The sequence below is a fragment of the Dendrobates tinctorius genome, unplaced genomic scaffold, assembly GCF_039654945.1.
Source record: "Dendrobates tinctorius isolate UK_male_01 unplaced genomic scaffold, ASM3965494v1 ptg000016l, whole genome shotgun sequence".
In the NCBI taxonomy this organism is placed as follows: Eukaryota; Metazoa; Chordata; class Amphibia; order Anura; family Dendrobatidae; genus Dendrobates; species Dendrobates tinctorius.
The window spans coordinates 9,202,295-9,221,826 of NW_027361684.1; the positions used below are offsets into that span (position 1 = coordinate 9,202,295).

At 42.5% G+C, this 19,532-nt stretch overlaps 1 protein-coding gene and 1 long non-coding RNA gene across 3 annotated transcripts in view; one reads left to right on the plus strand and one right to left on the minus strand.

The window, feature by feature from the left end:
• The window catches only part of TMIGD1 (transmembrane and immunoglobulin domain containing 1), a 62,743-nt gene that overhangs the window by 1,516 nt on the left and 41,695 nt on the right, over window positions 1–19,532 (plus strand). Inside the window, exons 2-5 of one of the 2 annotated variants that reach the window (XM_073565419.1) lie at window positions 5,355–5,541; window positions 7,420–7,489; window positions 13,752–14,030; window positions 17,805–18,080. In XM_073565419.1, coding sequence (XP_073421520.1) covers window positions 7,432–7,489; window positions 13,752–14,030; window positions 17,805–18,080 — 613 coding nt within the window. In that variant the 5' untranslated portion in view covers window positions 5,355–5,541; window positions 7,420–7,431. The remainder of the gene's footprint in view (window positions 1–5,354; window positions 5,542–7,419; window positions 7,490–13,751; window positions 14,031–17,804; window positions 18,081–19,532) is intronic. The other variant, XM_073565420.1, reaches the window with a different exon arrangement.
• On the minus strand, window positions 12,758–15,595 carry LOC141080045 (uncharacterized). Its single transcript, XR_012228669.1, has 2 exons — window positions 15,536–15,595; window positions 12,758–14,098 (listed from the first exon to the last, which is right to left on the minus strand). It is a non-coding gene; the product is annotated as an uncharacterized lncRNA (long non-coding RNA).

Sequence of the window (19,532 nt, forward strand, 5' to 3'; positions counted from 1 at the left end):
TTAGGTTCTATAAATGATGCTGCTTCTCAGAACTATTTTCCAGATTTGCATCAGGGTGGAGCGCAGTTTACTCTTTGTTGTTATAAGTTTTGTAGTTTTTTAGAACTCAAGCAGTTGGAGATCTGCAGTATACATCACATAGGATACATCGAGACTGCCGTATACACATCACATAGGAGACACTGAGTCTGCTGTATATACATCAAATAGGAAACACCAAAAAAGTTATGATCCCTTTGGGGCTGATTCATCAATAGATAGGCCATCCGTATAAAATGAAAATAAGGAGAATCCAAATGTTTTTCAGATAAAAAAAATATACAGCTCTATACAAACTCTATACAAATATACAAACTCTGACAGCGGCATTTAACAAGCACTTCCAGCAATCGCGCCGGAAATACACACACCGGTGACCCCGTCACGTGATCACAAGTCACTGGTGTGTCGGGATGACAACCCAAGGTCTCCTGGAGACCTCTATGGTTGTCAATGCCGGCTTGCTGCGAGGGCCACTCAGTGGTAGGCGCTCATAGCAAGTGAGTAATTCAGCTACATAGAGGCGATCTGATCATTGCCTCTATGTAGCTGAGCTGATCAGGTTGTGGCAGCTTCTAGCCTCCCATGGAGACTATTGAAGCATGCCAAAAGTAAAAAGAAAATGTTTTTAAAAATATAAAAAATATATAAAAGTTCAAATCATCCCCCTTTCGCCCCACTCAAAATAGAACAATAAAACTAAAATCAAAGATAGATATATTTTGTATCGCCGCATTCAGAATCGCCCGATCTATCAATAAAAGAAAAAGGATTAACCTGATCGCTAAACGGCGTAGTGGGAAAAAAATCAAGACGTCAGAATTTTTTTTTTGGTCGCCGCGACATTGCATTAAAATGCAAGAACGGTCGATCAAAAGATTGTATCTGCACCAAAATGGTATCATTAAAAATGACAGCTTGGCCCGCAAAAAATAAGCCCTCACCCAACCTGAGATCACGAAAAATGGAGACGCTACTGGTATAGGAAAATGGCCCTTTTTTAACAAAGTTTGGAATATTTTTTCAACACTTAGATAAAAAAGAACCTAGACATGTTTGGCGTCAGTTTTAGCATTTAGTGAACGTAGCAAAAAAGCCAAAACAAAAAACAAGTGTGGGATTGCACTTTTTTGCAATTTTTTTTCCCGTTTTCTAGTACACAACATGGTAAAACCAATGGTGTCATTCAAAAGTACAACTCGTCATGCAAAAAACAAGCCCTCACATGGCCATAGTGATGGAAAAATCAAAAAGTTATGGCTCTGGGAAGAAGAGGAGCGAAAAATGAAAACGCAAAACTGAAAAAAGCTCCGGGGGTTAAGGGGTTAAGCTACTTTTTTTTTTTTACAGTGATTAGTGAGTTCAGCAGGTGTGGGTGGCAGGCTAAGAAGTGTGTGATGAATGGGGAAATAAGCTGATTTCTCTGATAAGATCCATTACAAAGTTTCTTGTAATTGCCTGTCCTATTGATTTATTCAATATCTGTTGAAAGCATAGTTCCTTTGTAATGATATATTGCACAAAATTGATGATGGAAAAAATATGAATATTGAAAAAAAAGCAATTTTTATTAAAAATGTTCCATAGGAAGCACTGACTGTCAGGCAGAGTGTTGAAAAGAATGGATATATTGTGTGTAATGATCCTGTTTATATACTTTTGACTTGTTGACATCTCCTTTTTAATGTTGCCCAGTTATTTACTCCTGATTTGTATAATGAGTATATCTTCTGCAAACCTGAGCCAGGATCAAAGCAAAATGGCTGGACTCACACACCACGTTTTGAAGCTTTTCACCGCATTTCTGATGGCTTTCTAACATTTTTTTTAATGCTGTGACAGATGTTATTTTAAAGTCTATGGCCGCTCAGGAAGAAGTGACAGCGAAACGCGCGTCAGGGTTTTCACTCCTGAGCACCCTTAACCATACAGGTATTGGCAGCACTCTTTACAACCCCTCTGTTGCAACTCTATTGTTGCAATGGTCCCTCTGCAATTTTAAGCACTTGCACTTTAATATAGTACCCACTATTGATTGTGTTAGACATTATTTTTTTACCCTATCACATGCAATATATTAATTTTACACCCACTATTTCATGTTATGCATGGGCTGATACTTAATATTTATCCACACTTTCCTAGTGCTTTGCCAGCATATTTTTATGTCTAGTTTTATATATTTGCATTACAACTGTGTTGACAGTTATTTTTCCACTGGGTTGATATTATTTTATTCACAGGGTTTGTTATATATATATATATATACATACATATATATATATATATATATATATATATATATATATATATAAAATGTTGGCATAAATTTATGTACTTACCTGCTTTACTTGAATGTTTATTATATGGTTGCTCGGAGGTCACTCTGCTTCAGGTTCTATGTCCCTTTCTATTATTTTCTCATGAAATTTGTTTTTATTTTATTTCTATCAATAAAATATCTAGATTTTATTTTGGGTTGTGTACTTCCCTTCTTTTGGGCATATTATCTATCTTTGGAAGTTTCCCTATTAATTCTCTTATATGGTCTTTATTTTGGTTTTTGACTTATTTTAAAGTCTGAAGCAAATTGCTAAAAATCTACATACATAATATTTTTGGTTTTGTGGCATTTTTGCGGGGGGTTGTTTTTTGTTTTGTTGTTTTTTTTAATAGCAGTAAGCTCTAGTTATGTCTTATTTCTGTCATTTTATCAAACACTTCTGTACAGGTCATGAAAACTGTGGAGAAAAAAAATGAATGTTTTTAAATAGCAACAAAAAACACCATCAAAAAAGCTTGTAAAAAAGCAAACAAACAATACAACATATACATTTTTAATTGAACTGTTTTCTCTTAATTATTCAATTGAACTTTTTACTGCTAAAGAGTTATTAGCATCTCTGCCTTCCATAGTCAAATTAAAGGGGTTATCTGGAACTTTTATTATTTTTGAATATGGGGCTAAGCTCTTACAGTTAAGCAATTGTTAACTACCTGCCTGTTTTTCCCAGCGCCAATCAGAGCGATCACAGACCGTTCCCGCTGGTGAATCTGCAGATTCCGCTGACTTCACGTTGATAGAGCAGTGTGTTCTCTTCCGCTCTGCTCTGTCGTCAGGGCATCATTGTGGATGTAATGTTGATTTACAACCTGCTCCCCTCTTCATAACAGCGGGCAGCAGGCTGTCAATCAGCATGACATCTGGTGAAGTGGTAGAAAATTTGCAGTGGTAAAAATTTGTCTTTGCTAAGTGATGAATATACGTGGGCGATTGGTTCATTACATGACAGTGCACTGATAGCTTTATACCAAGGCCTCATTCACACATCAGTATTTTCCAAGTGCGAGGAAAATGCAACAATATTTTTGCTCATACTTTGTAGGCCGAGTGATCAGTTTTTGTCACAGTGCTCACTGAACGCTGTTAGGATTCTCTCGTGCCGGTAATTTACATACATGCGGTCACATGCTGACTAGACATGTGTGGCCTCACTTAATGAAAATGAACTGAGCGAGGCCGGGCACGTCTAGTCAGAATGTGGCCAGAAGTATATAAATCACATACTTGTGCTGACATGACTGTACATCGGCAAGGGAGAATCCTAAATGTGTCCAGTGCATTAGTTGTGAGAATTCAGAAGCTGCAATGTCAGTTTTCAGCTCTGCAGGTTCCAGTACTCATCACATGGACACTTCACTCATATGCGATTTTCATAGTTATGGTCCTGTGACAACGAGCTTCTCCTCCTGCTTTCAGTTTTTTACTGAACATTGAGAGCATTAGGAAGAGCAGCTTGCGGGTACATGGCTAAGTGTGCAAGTCGCACATGTACTTGAGGGGGGGGCGGAGGCGAACCAAATTCTTGCCCCGGGTGTCAGAAAGCCTAGATACGCCTCTGACAGATGATCAAATCTCCACTTACTGACTGCTGTGCTCACATGATACCCCAAACCCTCACCAGATGTTAATGTCCCAAAACTGGGGGATACAGTAGTGAATGTGGAGGATCAGTTCCAGTCTGGGAGGTGAACATAGCACTTAAAGCATCTTGACCTCATTGAGTTTAAATTGTTAAGTAGCAGACAACTTATTTAAAGGTAGTTCCTGGGACAAAGATATTGGTGACCTGGATTGGATAGGTCATCAATATTAGATTAGTGGAAGTCCAACACCTGGTACCAGTGGTGTAACTACAAAGTTATGGACCCCGGTGCGAACTTTCAAATGGGGCCCCCCATGCCAAAATACACGCACATCTCAGCTCCGTGCACCCCGTACACACGCGGCTCCGCTCCGTACACCTCGTACACATGCGGCTCCGCTCCGTACACCTCGTACACATGCGGCTCTGCTATATCCACACTGTAAACCCCTCCTGACCCCACACAAACTTTACCTCATCCAGCACCATGACAACCAGCACAGCAGAGTCCTGCAGACACGGAGATCGTGTGACCCCTGACTCCTCCCCTCCTGTGACCTCATCACAGGTGGTCCTGTGTGCACATTGGAGAAAACAGCCTAGCGACGGGCTGCTGTGAGTGCGGTGGGTCTCTGCAGGAGGGAGAGGATGGGGTGCATGGGGGGGCGTGGCGGCTCAGTGCATTGCGGGACACGGGTGGGGGTCAAAAATGAGACTGTCCTGCGAGAATCGGGACGATTGGGAGATATGCCTGCCGGGCCCCTGACTCCCCCCAGGCCCGGTCGCAGTGGCGACTCCTGAGACGGTGGTAGTTACGCCCCTGCCTGGTACCTCCACTGATCAGCGGATACCTGGTGCCATAGATGCCAAAAGTTCACAGTGTATGATGCCGACATATCTGATTCACTTCAATGTAATCTGAGTTGTAGGACTCAAGAATGGCCATTACACTGCTTATAGAGCTGTGAAGTTCTTGCTCCCTACACTATGGATTTCTTCTGGTTGTGGCATCAAGTATCAGCTGCTGGGTGTGGGACTCCCAATCATGTGTGATATTTTTCTACTTCTTCGTTAGAAAACCCATACAGGGTATGATGTAGCATCTTAAAAAAATGTTGGGCTTTTAAATTTGGATTTCGAGAACAAATTGTGGAATGGTTTTACCAATAAGCCATATTTCAGGACAAAAAAAAAGTCTATTTTCTAGTTTCACAAGCTTTTGTAAATTTACAGGGGTGAATGGCATAGAAATTATTCTAGATGCCAGAAATCTTTGCATTTCTCAGCGACAAAAGCCTCGCCCAAAGTCATTAAATGGAGAAGCAACAGGTTTGTCCTTACTCAACAATGCTGAAGCTTTTTCTTGAGAGCTGTTTTATATTTACTCAGGGTCCATAAAACGGTGTAGACCTTGACCTGTAACTTCTCAGGCATTGACCCTGACGTCAATAAAGAACTTAAAGAGAACAAGAACAGAACCAAGAACAGAAACATTCTCACATCACAGCCAAACGGAGGTTCTCCAGGATCATCACCCACAACGTAAGAGATTTTTGGAGCTGAGGCAAAAAATCAGGTAGACGTTGACATCCAATTTTTAGGAAAAATAATTTAAGGGTTTATATTTACTTGGGATTTTTGGATTCCAGCTGGAAATGTATTTAGTAAAAAGAAGCCAACTCTGACCCTGGAGTAGTTTATGTGGGTCATTCTGGTTAGGCTGACCTTATAATACATGTCAAGTTTGAAGGACACTCTTGACCATCTCAGATGAGTAGGCTATAGATGTAAAATGTGTCAACGATTTGACTAGCCTTTTTCTGCCTGATCTTGTTAGATGGGAAACAGAGAACGAAGTTTCCTATAAAACAATTTTAAATAATTTGTATTGTGAAAAATTGTATAGTATTGTGCTCTGATAAATGGAACATTTTTTCTATTGTTAGTACGTTAGACTCCAAAATGACCATTCACAATTATATCTTGAAATTACAACTAGAGCATAGAATTGTATAGATCAAAGGGAAGACTATATGGTAGATTTTCAAAATCTCTAGTAAATATTACGCTCAGAAAATACTAAGAACACTTTTTCTACTCAGTGATATTTTTTCAAATTATTAATTTATATTCTTCATATAGCTCGTTTCCTGTTATAACTTTTTATCTGTTTCTCAAACTTTTTTTAAGCTTGTAAGGCTGGTTTCACACTTTTTTTCCTATACTTTACATGGGGGTGCGCATACACATGCATTTGTACGTGTTTGTATGCGCATGCTTTTTTTTGTAGTGTGCGCTCGGGTGCACAAAATGCATCCTGTTGCATTTTTTGTGCGTTCGACTTGCCCCCCAAAAAACGCATGCGCACGCAATGCGTTTTTTTTCACCCAAACACACATTATAGTCTATGGGTGCGCATACGTGTGCATGGTAATGCGCACGTATGCGCAAAAAAAGCATGCGTTTTTTTAAAAAACGCACACAAACGCATGATGCGGTTTTTTGTGCGTTTGCACTGCGCACGGTGAGCAGCGCAAAAAAACGCAAGTGTGAAAGTAGCCTAAAAGATTTAAAAATTTGGACAGCAATGTTCCTTTTGATATTTACACAACCAGGACAATGAACTTACATGAAGACAAATGGCTAATTTATTATTAGTTAAGTTCTTGTTTTACATGTCGATGATTCTTTTTGCTTAGCGTTTTAGCCAATCTTTTTAAAGGGAATATGTCAGCAGGTTTTTGCTATGTAATCTGAGAGCAGTATGATGTAGAAATTGAGACCCGGATTCCTATGATGTGTCACTTGGTGGTCTGTGTGCTGTCATTGTGAGGAGGCACAAGGCAGCTAGTCCTGATTATAGTAATGATTATATCATGCTGATCAAACACAGTTTGATTTTTTTTCTATTAAAACAACAACACAGCCCAGTAAGTGACACATCATTGGAATTAGATGCTCTGCCTCTACATCATTCTGCTCTCAGGTTATATGACAAAAACCATGTGACAGATTCCCTTTAAAGTTTGCAGGCTGTGGAGATAGTTTTCTATTGCTTTAAACCTGTTCATAGAAATCTACAATATTCCTGGAAGCTTCAGTAGCACTCGCAATCACCCCTCTCTCCATATCTTATCAGATTATGAGGACTGACATAATCGGATAGCGATGCTTTTGACTTTTTTTTACATAACAGTAGCAAGAATATTGTAGTGTCCGTATAGATTACTTGATATATGATGAAAATCTTAATGTTTGATCTTCCCTAGTCGTTATATTCTATATAATGTTTACATTTATGGTAATTCTTATTGCTTACATGTTGTAATTTACATATATTATACCAGTTCCCAACGCTGCTCACAATCTTTTCTCTCCTGCAGATATATACCGTACACACACAGAGATAATTTCATTCAAATGCAATAAATAATTTCTTTTCTTTTTGTCCTAGCTCTGAGTAAGAATGAAGAAACCCCTAATCATATTAGCAGTACTTTTGTCTCTTTTGCATAAAATTACAGGTGAGTAACAGCCCCAAAATTATGCAATATAATGAACATATAAATGTAAAGTATATACTGTCCTAGGCAAACAATATAAAAAAATATTTGTGTACATCACCATGGAAGTTAATGGCGCTGTGAAATAAATAATACACAAAGCAGGCACCAGAACTTGGCAAGATCAGGTCTTCTGGAAGGGTGGGCCATTTGCTGCACTCCCCTCTTTCTTTCCTATGTAGTTTCTCTACAAAAGACACTGCTGTTTTCCTATATTTTGTGTGGCTTCTCTTATACAGAACACAGTCTCAAAATTACAGCACCCAAATTTCCATTAGTAAAATAATTAAATTGCAAACTTTGTGGTATACAACTATGTCCCTTCTTTTCAGATTTCCTTCTGTGCCTTTTCTTGATAGGAATGACATAAAATATATATGTATGTAATTAAAAAAAGTATAATAATAATCTTTATTTTTATATAGTGCTAACATATTCCCAGGGGCGGACACTGACAGCTTGGGGCCCCCTTCCTTTTATGGCGTCAAAGAGATATATATACAGTATATATATACACACACACACACACATTGCCACAGAAGGTTCAGATATCGGTCAGATGCCGGAGAAGGCCTGGGCTGTGAGGAAGATTTGTTCTCTGGGCCAGTAGAAGACTGCAAGAAGCTCCAGGCTTGGTAGACAGTCCGGCTGTAGCAGAGGACGTTCCTGTGGGCCATTGCTTCCACTGCAGGTGTACGGTACAGAGTATGGGCTGGGGCTGTGCTTCATGGTACGGCGATGGCCAGTGTATATCCTGTGACTCGCATATCTAGGACTTGGGGACTAGCGGGAAATACCGGTGACCCCCGCTAGGGCCAGTGTACCGATCACAGGAGTTTACGGAGACTGATGGGGACAAGCCTAGTACTGAGAGTGACACCCGTCAACACGTAAAGGCATAAACAGCCATTTAACTTCTAGAAAATAAGACCATTCAGAAGTGTATATAATAGAACACAGTGTCAGACTGGTGTGCCAAGGGCCCACCAGTAACATTGACTTTGGGGGCCCATTTTTCAGCTACATACAAATATTACACAACCCTGGTTAACAAATTTACCTCTATCTCTATATAATAATAAATTGGGCAGTTTGGTTAATGAATGATGAGATGCTGCTTTTTTCTGAATAGAGTGAATAAAGTGAATTATGACAAGACCTGCCCATACAGTAAGGTTGGGGCCCCGATTTGGCACAGGGGCCCCTGTTACCCTATGGGCCAGTCCAATCATGATAGAACGTGTCATAGATGTTATAGTGCTGTGCAATAATATACTGTAGTGACCCTGTTAGTGTAACCCCCCATATGGTGCTTACTTATATACACTGATTTTCCTTTTTGTGCTAGTTAGATGGTGCTGGCTAACGTCCACCATCTCCTCACTGTCTGCGCTGTTAGATCCAAGTAACCTGCTCACATGTGGAAGGAAACCGAAGGACCCAGAGGAAACCCCCAAAAACTCCGGGCAGATGTAGTCCTTGGTGGGACCCCAGTACTGCGCTGCCCATTCTCTGACTTATCACTCAGCACTGTCTGGCATGGTTATAATTGGAGATTTGGTGGCGCCATGACTTTGGTTGTATGACACAGTAATAACTGAAATATTAGATGCCGGTACTGGCACTTTCTTTGCCCCTATAATATAGGGGTCTCGGAACACTATTATTTGGGCACCACCTGACTATTTATTGGCTTGGTATTATGGGGGTCAGGCTTCCCCCATAAGGCTCCCTTTTCCTACAGAATGTTAGAGGTATGTATTACCAGAGAGTAATACATACACATACATCCATGCACACACACACACACACACACACATCAATACATACACACAGTGACAGCACCTGTCCGCAGCATCTCCGCCTCCGGCTGCTTCGGCTTCCTTGCTCTCGCACAGTGACAGGAAGGCGCTGGCGCCGGGCAGGAAGGATCCTTCAGCTCCGCGCCTGCTTCCTGCCCGCCGCACATGAGGGCAATCTGGCCAGGGGCCGCCTGGACCCTCGGGCCAGGAGAAACCGGCCAGATTGCCCTCATCATTAGCTGCCCTGCGGGGGCCCCCTAGGGCCTCTGGGCCCCGGTGCATTGCACCGGTTGAACCGGCGGTATGCCCACCCATGCATATTCCGCAGCGCTTTACAGTTTGCACACATTATCATCACTGTCCCCGATGGGGCTCACAATCTAGATTCCTATCAGTATGTTTTTGGAGTGCGGAAGGAAACTGGAGAACCTGGGGAAACCCACGCAAACACGGGGAGATCATTCAAACTCCTTGTAGATGTTGTCCTTGGTGGGATTTGAACCCAGGACCCCAGCGCTGCAAGGCTGCAGTGCTAACCACTAAGCCACCATGCCGCCCAATATATAAAAAAAAGTGACAGCAGTAACTCGCACGCCCCTCCACTCACCTCGTGGTTTCTCCCCATGTAATGGTGGGTCGCCCTCCCAGGGCTGCGGGGTACTTGGTACCAGGCCAGTGTCAGCGGGATGTGTCACAGCGGCGGTGACCCGGTCCGTGGCCCTGGGCGCCCAAGTAATGGGGGAAATTCGTATTGTAGTTAGTTTGAATGAATAGTTCGTGATGCCACCTGTAGTGTTCGGCAAGTGAGGTGTTAAGCTGACGCTGCTTGTAGATCCTCTGGGGCTGGTGGTGTGTGGCAGCCAAGATGGTAAAGCTCCCCACAGGTGAAGCTGTAGCCCCAGGGCAGTGTAGGTGTAATGGATGAGGAGAAGCGCAGGCAGTGTAGGAGCTGGTACCCAGATGTAGTGGTGCTGAGGGTGTAGGCGCGATAATGAATGGAGGACACCGGGGCTTGTAGTTCCAAAGCTTTGCTCACAGTCTGTAGTGCACACAGGTGCCTGCCTCCGGGCTGTGTCCTCCGGGTCAGAGACTCAGTCAACCTCCAGGCAAGATGGTAGGCTCCCCTCCATCACTCCGCCAACATGTACCTTTCTGAACGACTCCTCTATAGCGCCTTAAAGTGTGAAGATCTCCTAGTACGGAGTTACACTGGAGTTCCTCTCATCAGATGTTCCCAAGATCTCTCCTTGTACGGCAGACAGCTGTAGCCTGCTTCCGGGACTCCCTTGTCCTGAGTCCCGGCTTTCTATCCAAATGCTGTTGTGCCCCAAGTCTTAGATGGGAGTAGTGCATTTACAGCCAACTACTCCACCGGTATCTGCTGCAGAACCATAAGTGTCCATACAACCTCGGGGACCGGGCCCCGGCCTTGCGCTTAGAACCTATAGGCAGGGTGCTTCTTTCCTACCCACGTCCTTTCTGTTCTATTCTCCTTCGTTCCGTACTATTCTCTCTCTCTTATGGATGCTTAGGTTACAGATCAGTGTCCTTCCTTCCTTCCTTTCCCGTGCCAGCTGGCTCAGGTCACTGAAGCAGCTGCAGCACTCCTTCCTCCATCCCTTCTTCCAGGGATCCCCACTCCTCTCCAACTGACTGACCTCTAATTCTAAACCTTCCCATTCTTTTATGTATTCTAACTCCACCCACCTCCCAGCACGTCCAGTGTTCCAAGCAGGGAACCACCAAAGGTTCTCTGCTACTCTCTAAGCACTGAGCCGCAATGTGGTTGTGCAGAACTTCCCTGGTGTGTGGGGTGTGAGTGTTGGAGCGTGGAAAGGAGTTCCCACCTTACCTGGATGGTGGGGCACTACACCTTAGGAGAAGGTGCAGTACCTCTGTGGCGACTGAGCCTCAGGGGCGCCACAATGGCATTCATTAATGTGTTCTCCGGTCAGATGCAGCAGTGTTGGGAACTGCCCTGGCGCGATACCTGGTGACTGTTTACAGCCAAGCCTAACCTTACCTACCACCAGAGGCTTTATCGAAGACCCGGTAGTCGTTTAGTCACACCACTCCACGGTAAGCCCGGCCTGTGGTGTAATGGGTCCACACCCACCGGTGTTACAGTGACAAATGCGTCCTTGGTAACATTATTGGTTTGGAAGAAAGTCCTTTAGACAAATGAAAAATGACATAAACCAGGAGCCAGCCCTCAGTATAAGTCAGGTGTGACTGGGATCTATCCTAAAAATTTGGGGTTTACATTAAATATTGTGTTGCCCATGAAAGTGTTATTATGGTCTCTTTAAGAGACCAGCTAGGACGGCATATAAGACCTATAAGAAATTATCAGAAGTCATTGTTAATATTGTTGGTTTGGCGGCTAAGCTAATGTGGCCATTTTTTTATGCTGAAGATTGTGTATCATGAATATTTCCATGTACTATGAAGACCACCACAACCACCATGTTTTACAGATGCAATGAAGTTTTTATGCTGTTATGCAATGTTTTTCTTTTGATAAATAGGACGCTTCTCATTTAAACAAAAAAATACCATTTAGGCTTCATCCATTAAGAAAACATTGTTCCTTAGGCTGTGTGCACACGATGCAGATTTGCAGCGATTCCGCAGCGGATTTTACCGCGCAGAAATGTTGCATTTCTGCATTGTGATGTACAGTAGCCTTAAAATCAATGTAAAAAAAAACGCTGTGCAGACGCTGCGGATTTTTCCGCGGTACAAAATCCGCAGCATGTTACTTCTTTTGTGTGGTTTTCCTTCTCCCCTGTCACCAAATCCGCAGGGGGAAAACCGCGATGGAAAACCGCACAAAAACCGCATGAAAAATGGAAGAAATCTGCAGGAAAAATGCAGGTCATTTGACCTGCGGATTTCTTCCATTCTGCGCGGAAAAATCCGCAGGGCCAAAAAGTCCGTCTGCACTCAGCCTAAAGCCTTATCGCTAGTCTAATTGATTTTTCGCAAACTGCAGCCAGACAGTAATGTTCTTTTTGGAAGGCAGTGGTTTCTCCTCGCAATCCTTTTTTGCACAACATTGTTGCTCAGTGAGTGGAACTATCAGAGGAAAAGTATAATATAAACATGTCACCACTTCTGTATTTATCACCCACTCCTGGTCTGACTTACAAATACTGATGTAAAATACTGACCGTGTGAATGTGGCCTATGGGTAATTTGTTGTCTGGAGCACTGCTGAGCTGCTTTCCTGGCGTCACCATAGTTAATGTGTAACCTGAATATTTTATGATAAATGTTCTGTTACCTTGGAGACATTACTTTCACCATTAGAAATATGTAGAATTCATACCTTATATTGAAGGTCTTGCTAAAAATAATCTAGGGAGTTTTCACTGTTGTGTAACTGTAATCATTCTTTAATAATATACGGTAGTCTTCAACCACATTCCTCCATAATGTCGCTTTATTCCCATTATATCTGGACCTACTCTTGTTCATAGTAGTAATGATAAAAGAGATCTGAACAGGGATATAGTTTATGTTTTAGACTGCAGCTCCATAAACATTTGGCAAGTGACAGAAATAAAAGAGGAGAATTTCATATCAAAGATTAAAATGGTCCTCCATTCTGACATCTGCTTTCATCCCGCAGAACATATTCCATTTAGTTCCATCTTGATTCCTATTTCTGTGATCCATGGGGTCATTTCTCATTTGCTAACCGTTCAATTGTACAGATTCCCGCCACTCAGTATTAAAGGTTGTTTTGGTCGCCTCTGCCCAAGGGCTTTGGTCTATCTTTATGGTGTGTACATGATGTTGCTACTTAGTCAAAGTAAAACTGTGGAATAATCAGAATGTTCCTTAATGTGGCCTTAAAGTTTGACCAAGGTGACTTTTTTTTTTGTAATGTCAGGAGTTTGCCTTTAACGTTTTCCCTATAGGGAACATTGACGTCCCGTAGCAGGTGCAGCTATCTTGCAATTTTAGAATGACTTACCAGCTTCATATAAATGAATTTTGTGCAGATTGTCTCTGACACTCAGTAAGGGCTAACTCAGATGTCCGTGACAATCGGTCTGAGGGTGAACCGCTAAAAGCCCGGATTGACAGCGGCTCTCCCGACCTGAGCATGATCGCCTCATATATTTCTATGAGGCTGTTAGGTTAGGAGACCCGCATCCAGTCTGTGCATTGCGGTCCGGTCTCTGACTGATCTGCACTGACATTTGAATGAGACCTAAGGGTGGATTCATACATGGTATACTTTAACGCCATAGATTTCTTCACAGTTAATTTTGAAAAAATTTTCATGTGTTATGCGAGGATTTTGCAGATCTGCACTGGCTTATTAGGAAAATCTGATGCATAAACTCACCAGATAGTTTGGCAGCTTAAGATTCTAGTTTTACTAATGATATTATTTTGGATTCCTGCAGCCTTGAATCTCTTGCTAAACAATGCAACCTATGACAATCGACACAATGCCAATCTCAGCGATCCAGCATTTCTCCGCTGTGAAGTTGTTAACAACATTAACGATGAGAGCTTGATCTGGTACCGAGGGACCCAACAAGTGGATATTAAGTCTGAAAACAGTGTGAACGTCAGTAGCATATGCATCCCGGAGCTGACCATTGAAGACAATGGAGTGAGCTTCACCTGCCTATTGAAGCAGAACACCTCCACGAAGCTGTCCCTACAGATGAATGTCCTGTGTGAGTCCCACAATTATTCAGATCTAGCAGAATCTTCAGCAGCATTTTATTATTTTACACTGTGAGACCTAAGAGGAAAAAAAAAATGTATGAATGCAATGAATAGAGGAAACACAGATATAGGGATGTTGTTTTGGATTTTACATTTTTCGACTTCTGTTAAAGAGTAACCATAGTTTTATTTTATTTCATAAATCAATAGCACACATGAAAATGACACACTTGGGAATATGTCTTATTAATGAAATCCACTTTTTTCTCCTTCTGGACTGATCATTAATTCTTAACATTTTTCAGTGAATATAGATTTTCCCATTAGTTAGATGGGAAATGTCAGGTGCTGCTCATAATGTTTAACTGTAACTGTTGTTTTAGTAAAACTTGCAGTAGCACCTCTGTCTGTTTCTGCCTCTAGCTCCTTCTCCTCCATAGAATTTTAAAACCATCAATTGCCATCTCCTGTCGCAGTAAAGGGAAATCTGTCAGTGAATACAGATTTCTATTCTTTGAAAGATCAGTCCAGGAGGAGAAAGAAAGCAGATTTTTTTTCATATAAGATACAGCAGGTAAAAAAAGTATTGAACACGTCACCAATTTTCTATGTTTATATATTTCTAATGGTGATTATTAACATGACATTCTCACCTGATGTCGGTAACAACCCATCCAATCCACACAGGCAAAGAAATAAAACCATAGCTATCCATAAATTAAGCCAGGGGTCTCAAACTCGGCAGAGTAAATGGGCTGCACATAAAAAAAAATTTAAGCTGGCGGGCCGCATTCATTTCAAACTTAATACAGTCACAATTGATAGCGGTATCTAAGGGGTTAAACGGCCGCGACCGATGCTAATACCGAACGTGGCCGTTCAAATAGGTTGTCATCTGCGATGTATAGCGTACCTCAGTGGATGATAGTGTCAGCTCTGCATGTGAGCCGACGCTATCACCTCGCTGTACACGCACAGCCACAGTCACCTGCAAAATCCAGCAATGGGGGGGGGGGGGGGGGGGGGAAGTCACATCTCTGCGCACTGGCGTGATGTCATTACACAGCGTCAGAGGGATGTCATCACGCAGGGCCACGGCCGCTATGGAGCGGCGGCGCACTCCTCCTCTCTTCTAGCGTGAGCAGTGGCGTAACTACAAAGTTATGGGCCCTGGCGCAAACTTTCAAATGGGGCCCACCCCATGCCAAAATACACACACATCCGCTCAGCACACCTCGTACACACGCTGCTCCGCTCCACACAGTTTGTACACACGCGGCTCCACTCCATACTCACGCGGCTCCGCTCCCTACACCTCGGTCCTTGTACACACGCGGCTCCACTCCCTACACCTCGGTCTTTGTACACACGCGGCTCCGCTCCTTACACCTCGTACACATGTGGCTCCGCTCTGTACACCTCGTACACACGCTGCTCCTCTCTGTACACCTCATACACACAGCACTGCTACATGCACCCTGTAAACCCCTCCTGACCCCACACAGAAACTTACCCAGCACCATGACAACCAGTACAGACAAAGACAGTAGCGTTCTGCATACACTGAGGCCCCTGATCATGTGATCCCCTGACTCCTCCCCCTCCTGTGACCTCATCACAGGTCCTGTGCACACAGAACACACAGCCATCGCCGCGCTCCTGGATGGCTGCGTGCCTTCCCCCTTCTACCTGCCTCAGGGGGTGAGACATGTGGTGCACCGCGTGCCACAGATGACTGCCTCAGGGGCCACGTGTTTGAGACCTCTGAATTAAGCTGTATGTAATAATGAGAAATTACACAGAGAAAAAGTATTAAAAACATGAAGAAAGAGAGGTGCAACAAGCCATGGAAAGTAATGACACCAGCTGAAATCTATCAATAATTAGAAAGCAATTCTTCCATGTAGTGAAAAGTAATATCATCTGGTTCAACCGATGACCTCTAAAAAGGTGTCTCCTTACCAAGGTGCCACACAATGATGGGTAAAATCAGTGAGCTGTCTCAAGACCTTCGTAACCTTATTGTTGCAAAACATACTGATGGCATTGGTTGTAGACGAATTTCTAAACTACTGAAGGCTGCACAAAGCAGCTATAGTCACCTCTCACAGCGGAAAGTGTAATCACTCCCAGCTCTGCCCTTTTCACGGATTCATTTTCTCCCAGTAACTGCACTTTAGGTATGGTGGCCTGGCAGCAGCGGAACACCATTTCCCTGCAGATTAACTCTATATCCACACAGTGTATTCCAAGGATCCCTTTAAGACTGATAAGGTCAATATAAGCTTGGTTTACCTATGAGATCCTGCACTTAATGCTAAGTTCAAGACCCTCATCTATTATCTAGAGCGGAGAGCCACTAAGATAGAAAATCTCTCACATGTAAGGAAATTCAGTGCTGACAATTATATATAACATTGCTTCACCCTTGACAAGCACCCCAACATCAAGTTCTTGTTGGACTGGAGAGTGGAATGTTCACATCCACTGATCTACAAATACAGAATTTAGTGCCCAATCAGATCAATATCAATCTAAGTTGTCCTTAATTATGAAGATTATACTGTAGATTACATGATGATTTTTTTAAATCAAGATAGTCCCAAGTGAAAAAAGGGACTTCAATCAAGACATGACAACAAAAAAAACAAAACCCACACGAGGTGCATGAGGAAGAACAAGAAGCAATCCAAATCAGATACAATTAAAAATAATTTTTATTCAATATATATTAAAAACATATTATAAAATACCAAAATGCTGTAAAGGGACTATAAGCAATTAGTGAGGTAAACAATAATGCACTTATTCACAAAGGGGATAGGTGAAAGTACAATGGACTCCCCGAGTGCTAAATATAAATATAGTAGCACCTAAACAACCCTCACATAGTGGCAATACCAATAAACAGGTAAATGGTGTAGCAATGAAACCAAAGATTCAAAATAGGATATGACTCCCTATATTAAAACTGGTAGCTAGACCCAAAGGTAATTGCTGTAGTAGCCAAGATAATGTGATGCCGCCAGCTAAATACAAAACTGAAGTAAAGATAGACAGTAGAAGTAATTTAACAGTGTAATGGTGGCCACAGGTGATATGCTCGGTGTCCCCTCACCCTGACGCTCGTTTCGCCTCCAGCTTGTTTTGGGGGCGTGCTGATTTGGATCGCTTCTTGTTCTCCTGCATTCACCTTATTAATGGGGGGGTTCATTGTCATATGATGATTTTTTTGTATATTGATGGTCTATATTGTCTAATTTGGGTGGCTCTGTGGTAAGCATTGTTTCCTTGAAACACTAGGGTCCTGGGTTTGAATCTGGCCAAATTTTGATTTCCTCCAAAATGTCAAAAATATAATGACAAGATAATTGGCTTACTATACAAATGCCCATTGTGTGTCTAATTTGTAAGGTATTGCGTCACACTCTTATGGATAGGGACTGATGTGAATGGTGTCGATCTAGATATAACTCTTCAGAATAAGTTGGCACTATATAAGCAATGGGTAATAATAATGGTATAATCAACACTGGGAGAAATGTGTGTAACCCTAAGCAATGCTGTCCATTACATTTATGTTGGCATATTCTACTAAAATTGTTAGATACAACTGTCCCGCAACATTAGTTTGGGAAGTGGCCATATTGTTTTTTTACCTGATATTTTTTGTGCTGGTGACTTTTCTTCCAAACTGATCGTGCATGTCCATGGGAAATTCTGTGAAGGATACTTTGTGTATGGCACAGACCTAACACTGATTTCATCATTTATCTTTATAGTTCCTCCTAAACTTTCCGGAGAAACAAAAATCCTTGCACAAGAGGGTAAAACTGTCCAAATCACATGTGGCTTCAAGGCCAACCCGGCAGCCGCAATGTTTTGGAGACAAAATAACAGCCTCTTCACATTACCTTCCCACTACAAGCAGTACATGACCACGGAGACTCTGCAGCTCACGATTGAAACGGCGACTAAGGCAGATAGTGCCAATTACACATGTGTAGCTTTATCCAAGGGCAATGAGACCATCAGAGTGATCGAGCTAATTGTTGGAGGTAAGAGTCAACACTAGTTGTGCTTCCAAGCTTCTTCCTGACACGTGTAACCTTTTTTTTGCCTCCTGGTAGTTTAGCTTCTTATAGTTTATAATTGGCCTTGTGTTGTGGAGGGATTCTTCTCTCCTTCACATTTTGGAGATATGTTTCTTGGCAGGGGTGGAAAATTAATTTTCACCAAGGCCCACATGAGAGACCGTGACTGTTGTGGATGACCTAACAAAGGCTGAAATTAATTCTGCTCAAATTACTATTAACATATTAATTATAATTTATATTAATATTAATTGTATCACTTAGCTTTGAGCAGAATTAAGTATGCTGACATCTCTCTCTATATACCATATGAGCCTGCACACAACTCCTATATAGTGTGAGCCCCACATAGCCTCCTATATACATTACGAGCCCCCACATAGCCTACAATTTACAGTATGAACTCCCCCATAGCCTCCATATGTACATACAAATATCCCATACACATGAAAAAAAACAAAAAACAACACATACTCACCTTGCTCCCGTTCCCTCAGCGCTTTACTCCTGTCTCCTGTGCCTCCTCAGCAGTAGCATTATGAAATTACATCATGGCATCTGCGGTTTCACATTTTGATTGGCGGAAAATGAAGCCAGCGGCCACGTCCTCCACCAATATATTCACCGCTGTATGCATCCAGAGGTTGCAGATAGTGGTGACAGCGGGTGGTGGAGTACATTGTGCAACCTGTGGGAAACTGTTTCAGTCCTTTGGCTGTCACAATCCACAGGACTGGAACAGCCAGAGAGACGGATGTGGCCCACAGTCTGCAGTTTGCCCAGCTCTGTTCTAGAGTATATTGCCTTAAGGGCCTGTCACACTAAGCGATATCGCTAGCAATATCGCTATAACGTCACTGGTCTTTGTGACGTTACAGCGATATTGCTAGCGATATCGCTGTGTCTGATACTTACCTCCGACCGCTCCCCCGCTGGTTATCGCTGATCGCGCGAGAACGTCCAGGACTGTTTCTCGTCGTCAGCTTCCTGCTGTGACGACGAGCGACACATGGACGAGGGCGGGAGGAAGTCAGGATCGCCTCGTCTGACAGGTAAGTAGCGACCCCCGCTATGTCGCTGGTGAGATCTGCCTGTGTGGCAGCTCACTAACAACCACTTAGCGATGTACCAGCGATCCTGACCACGTTATATCGCTGGTTGGGATCGCTGGTATATCGCTAAGAGTGACAGCACCTTTACAGAGACATTATAGAGAGGCACAAAGAGTTCTACTGGTCTTGAATATTTACCTGAAAAGACTCCATGTATAACTGTATTGAACATGTGCACAAACTTTATAGAAAACCTACCATCAGATCAAAACTTGGCAGTTTTTACTTTTATTGTATTCCTGCTGCTCCTCTGAGTATTTAGGGGCTGTTGTTATCACACTTTTTTTTTGGTTGGCTTTTTTGC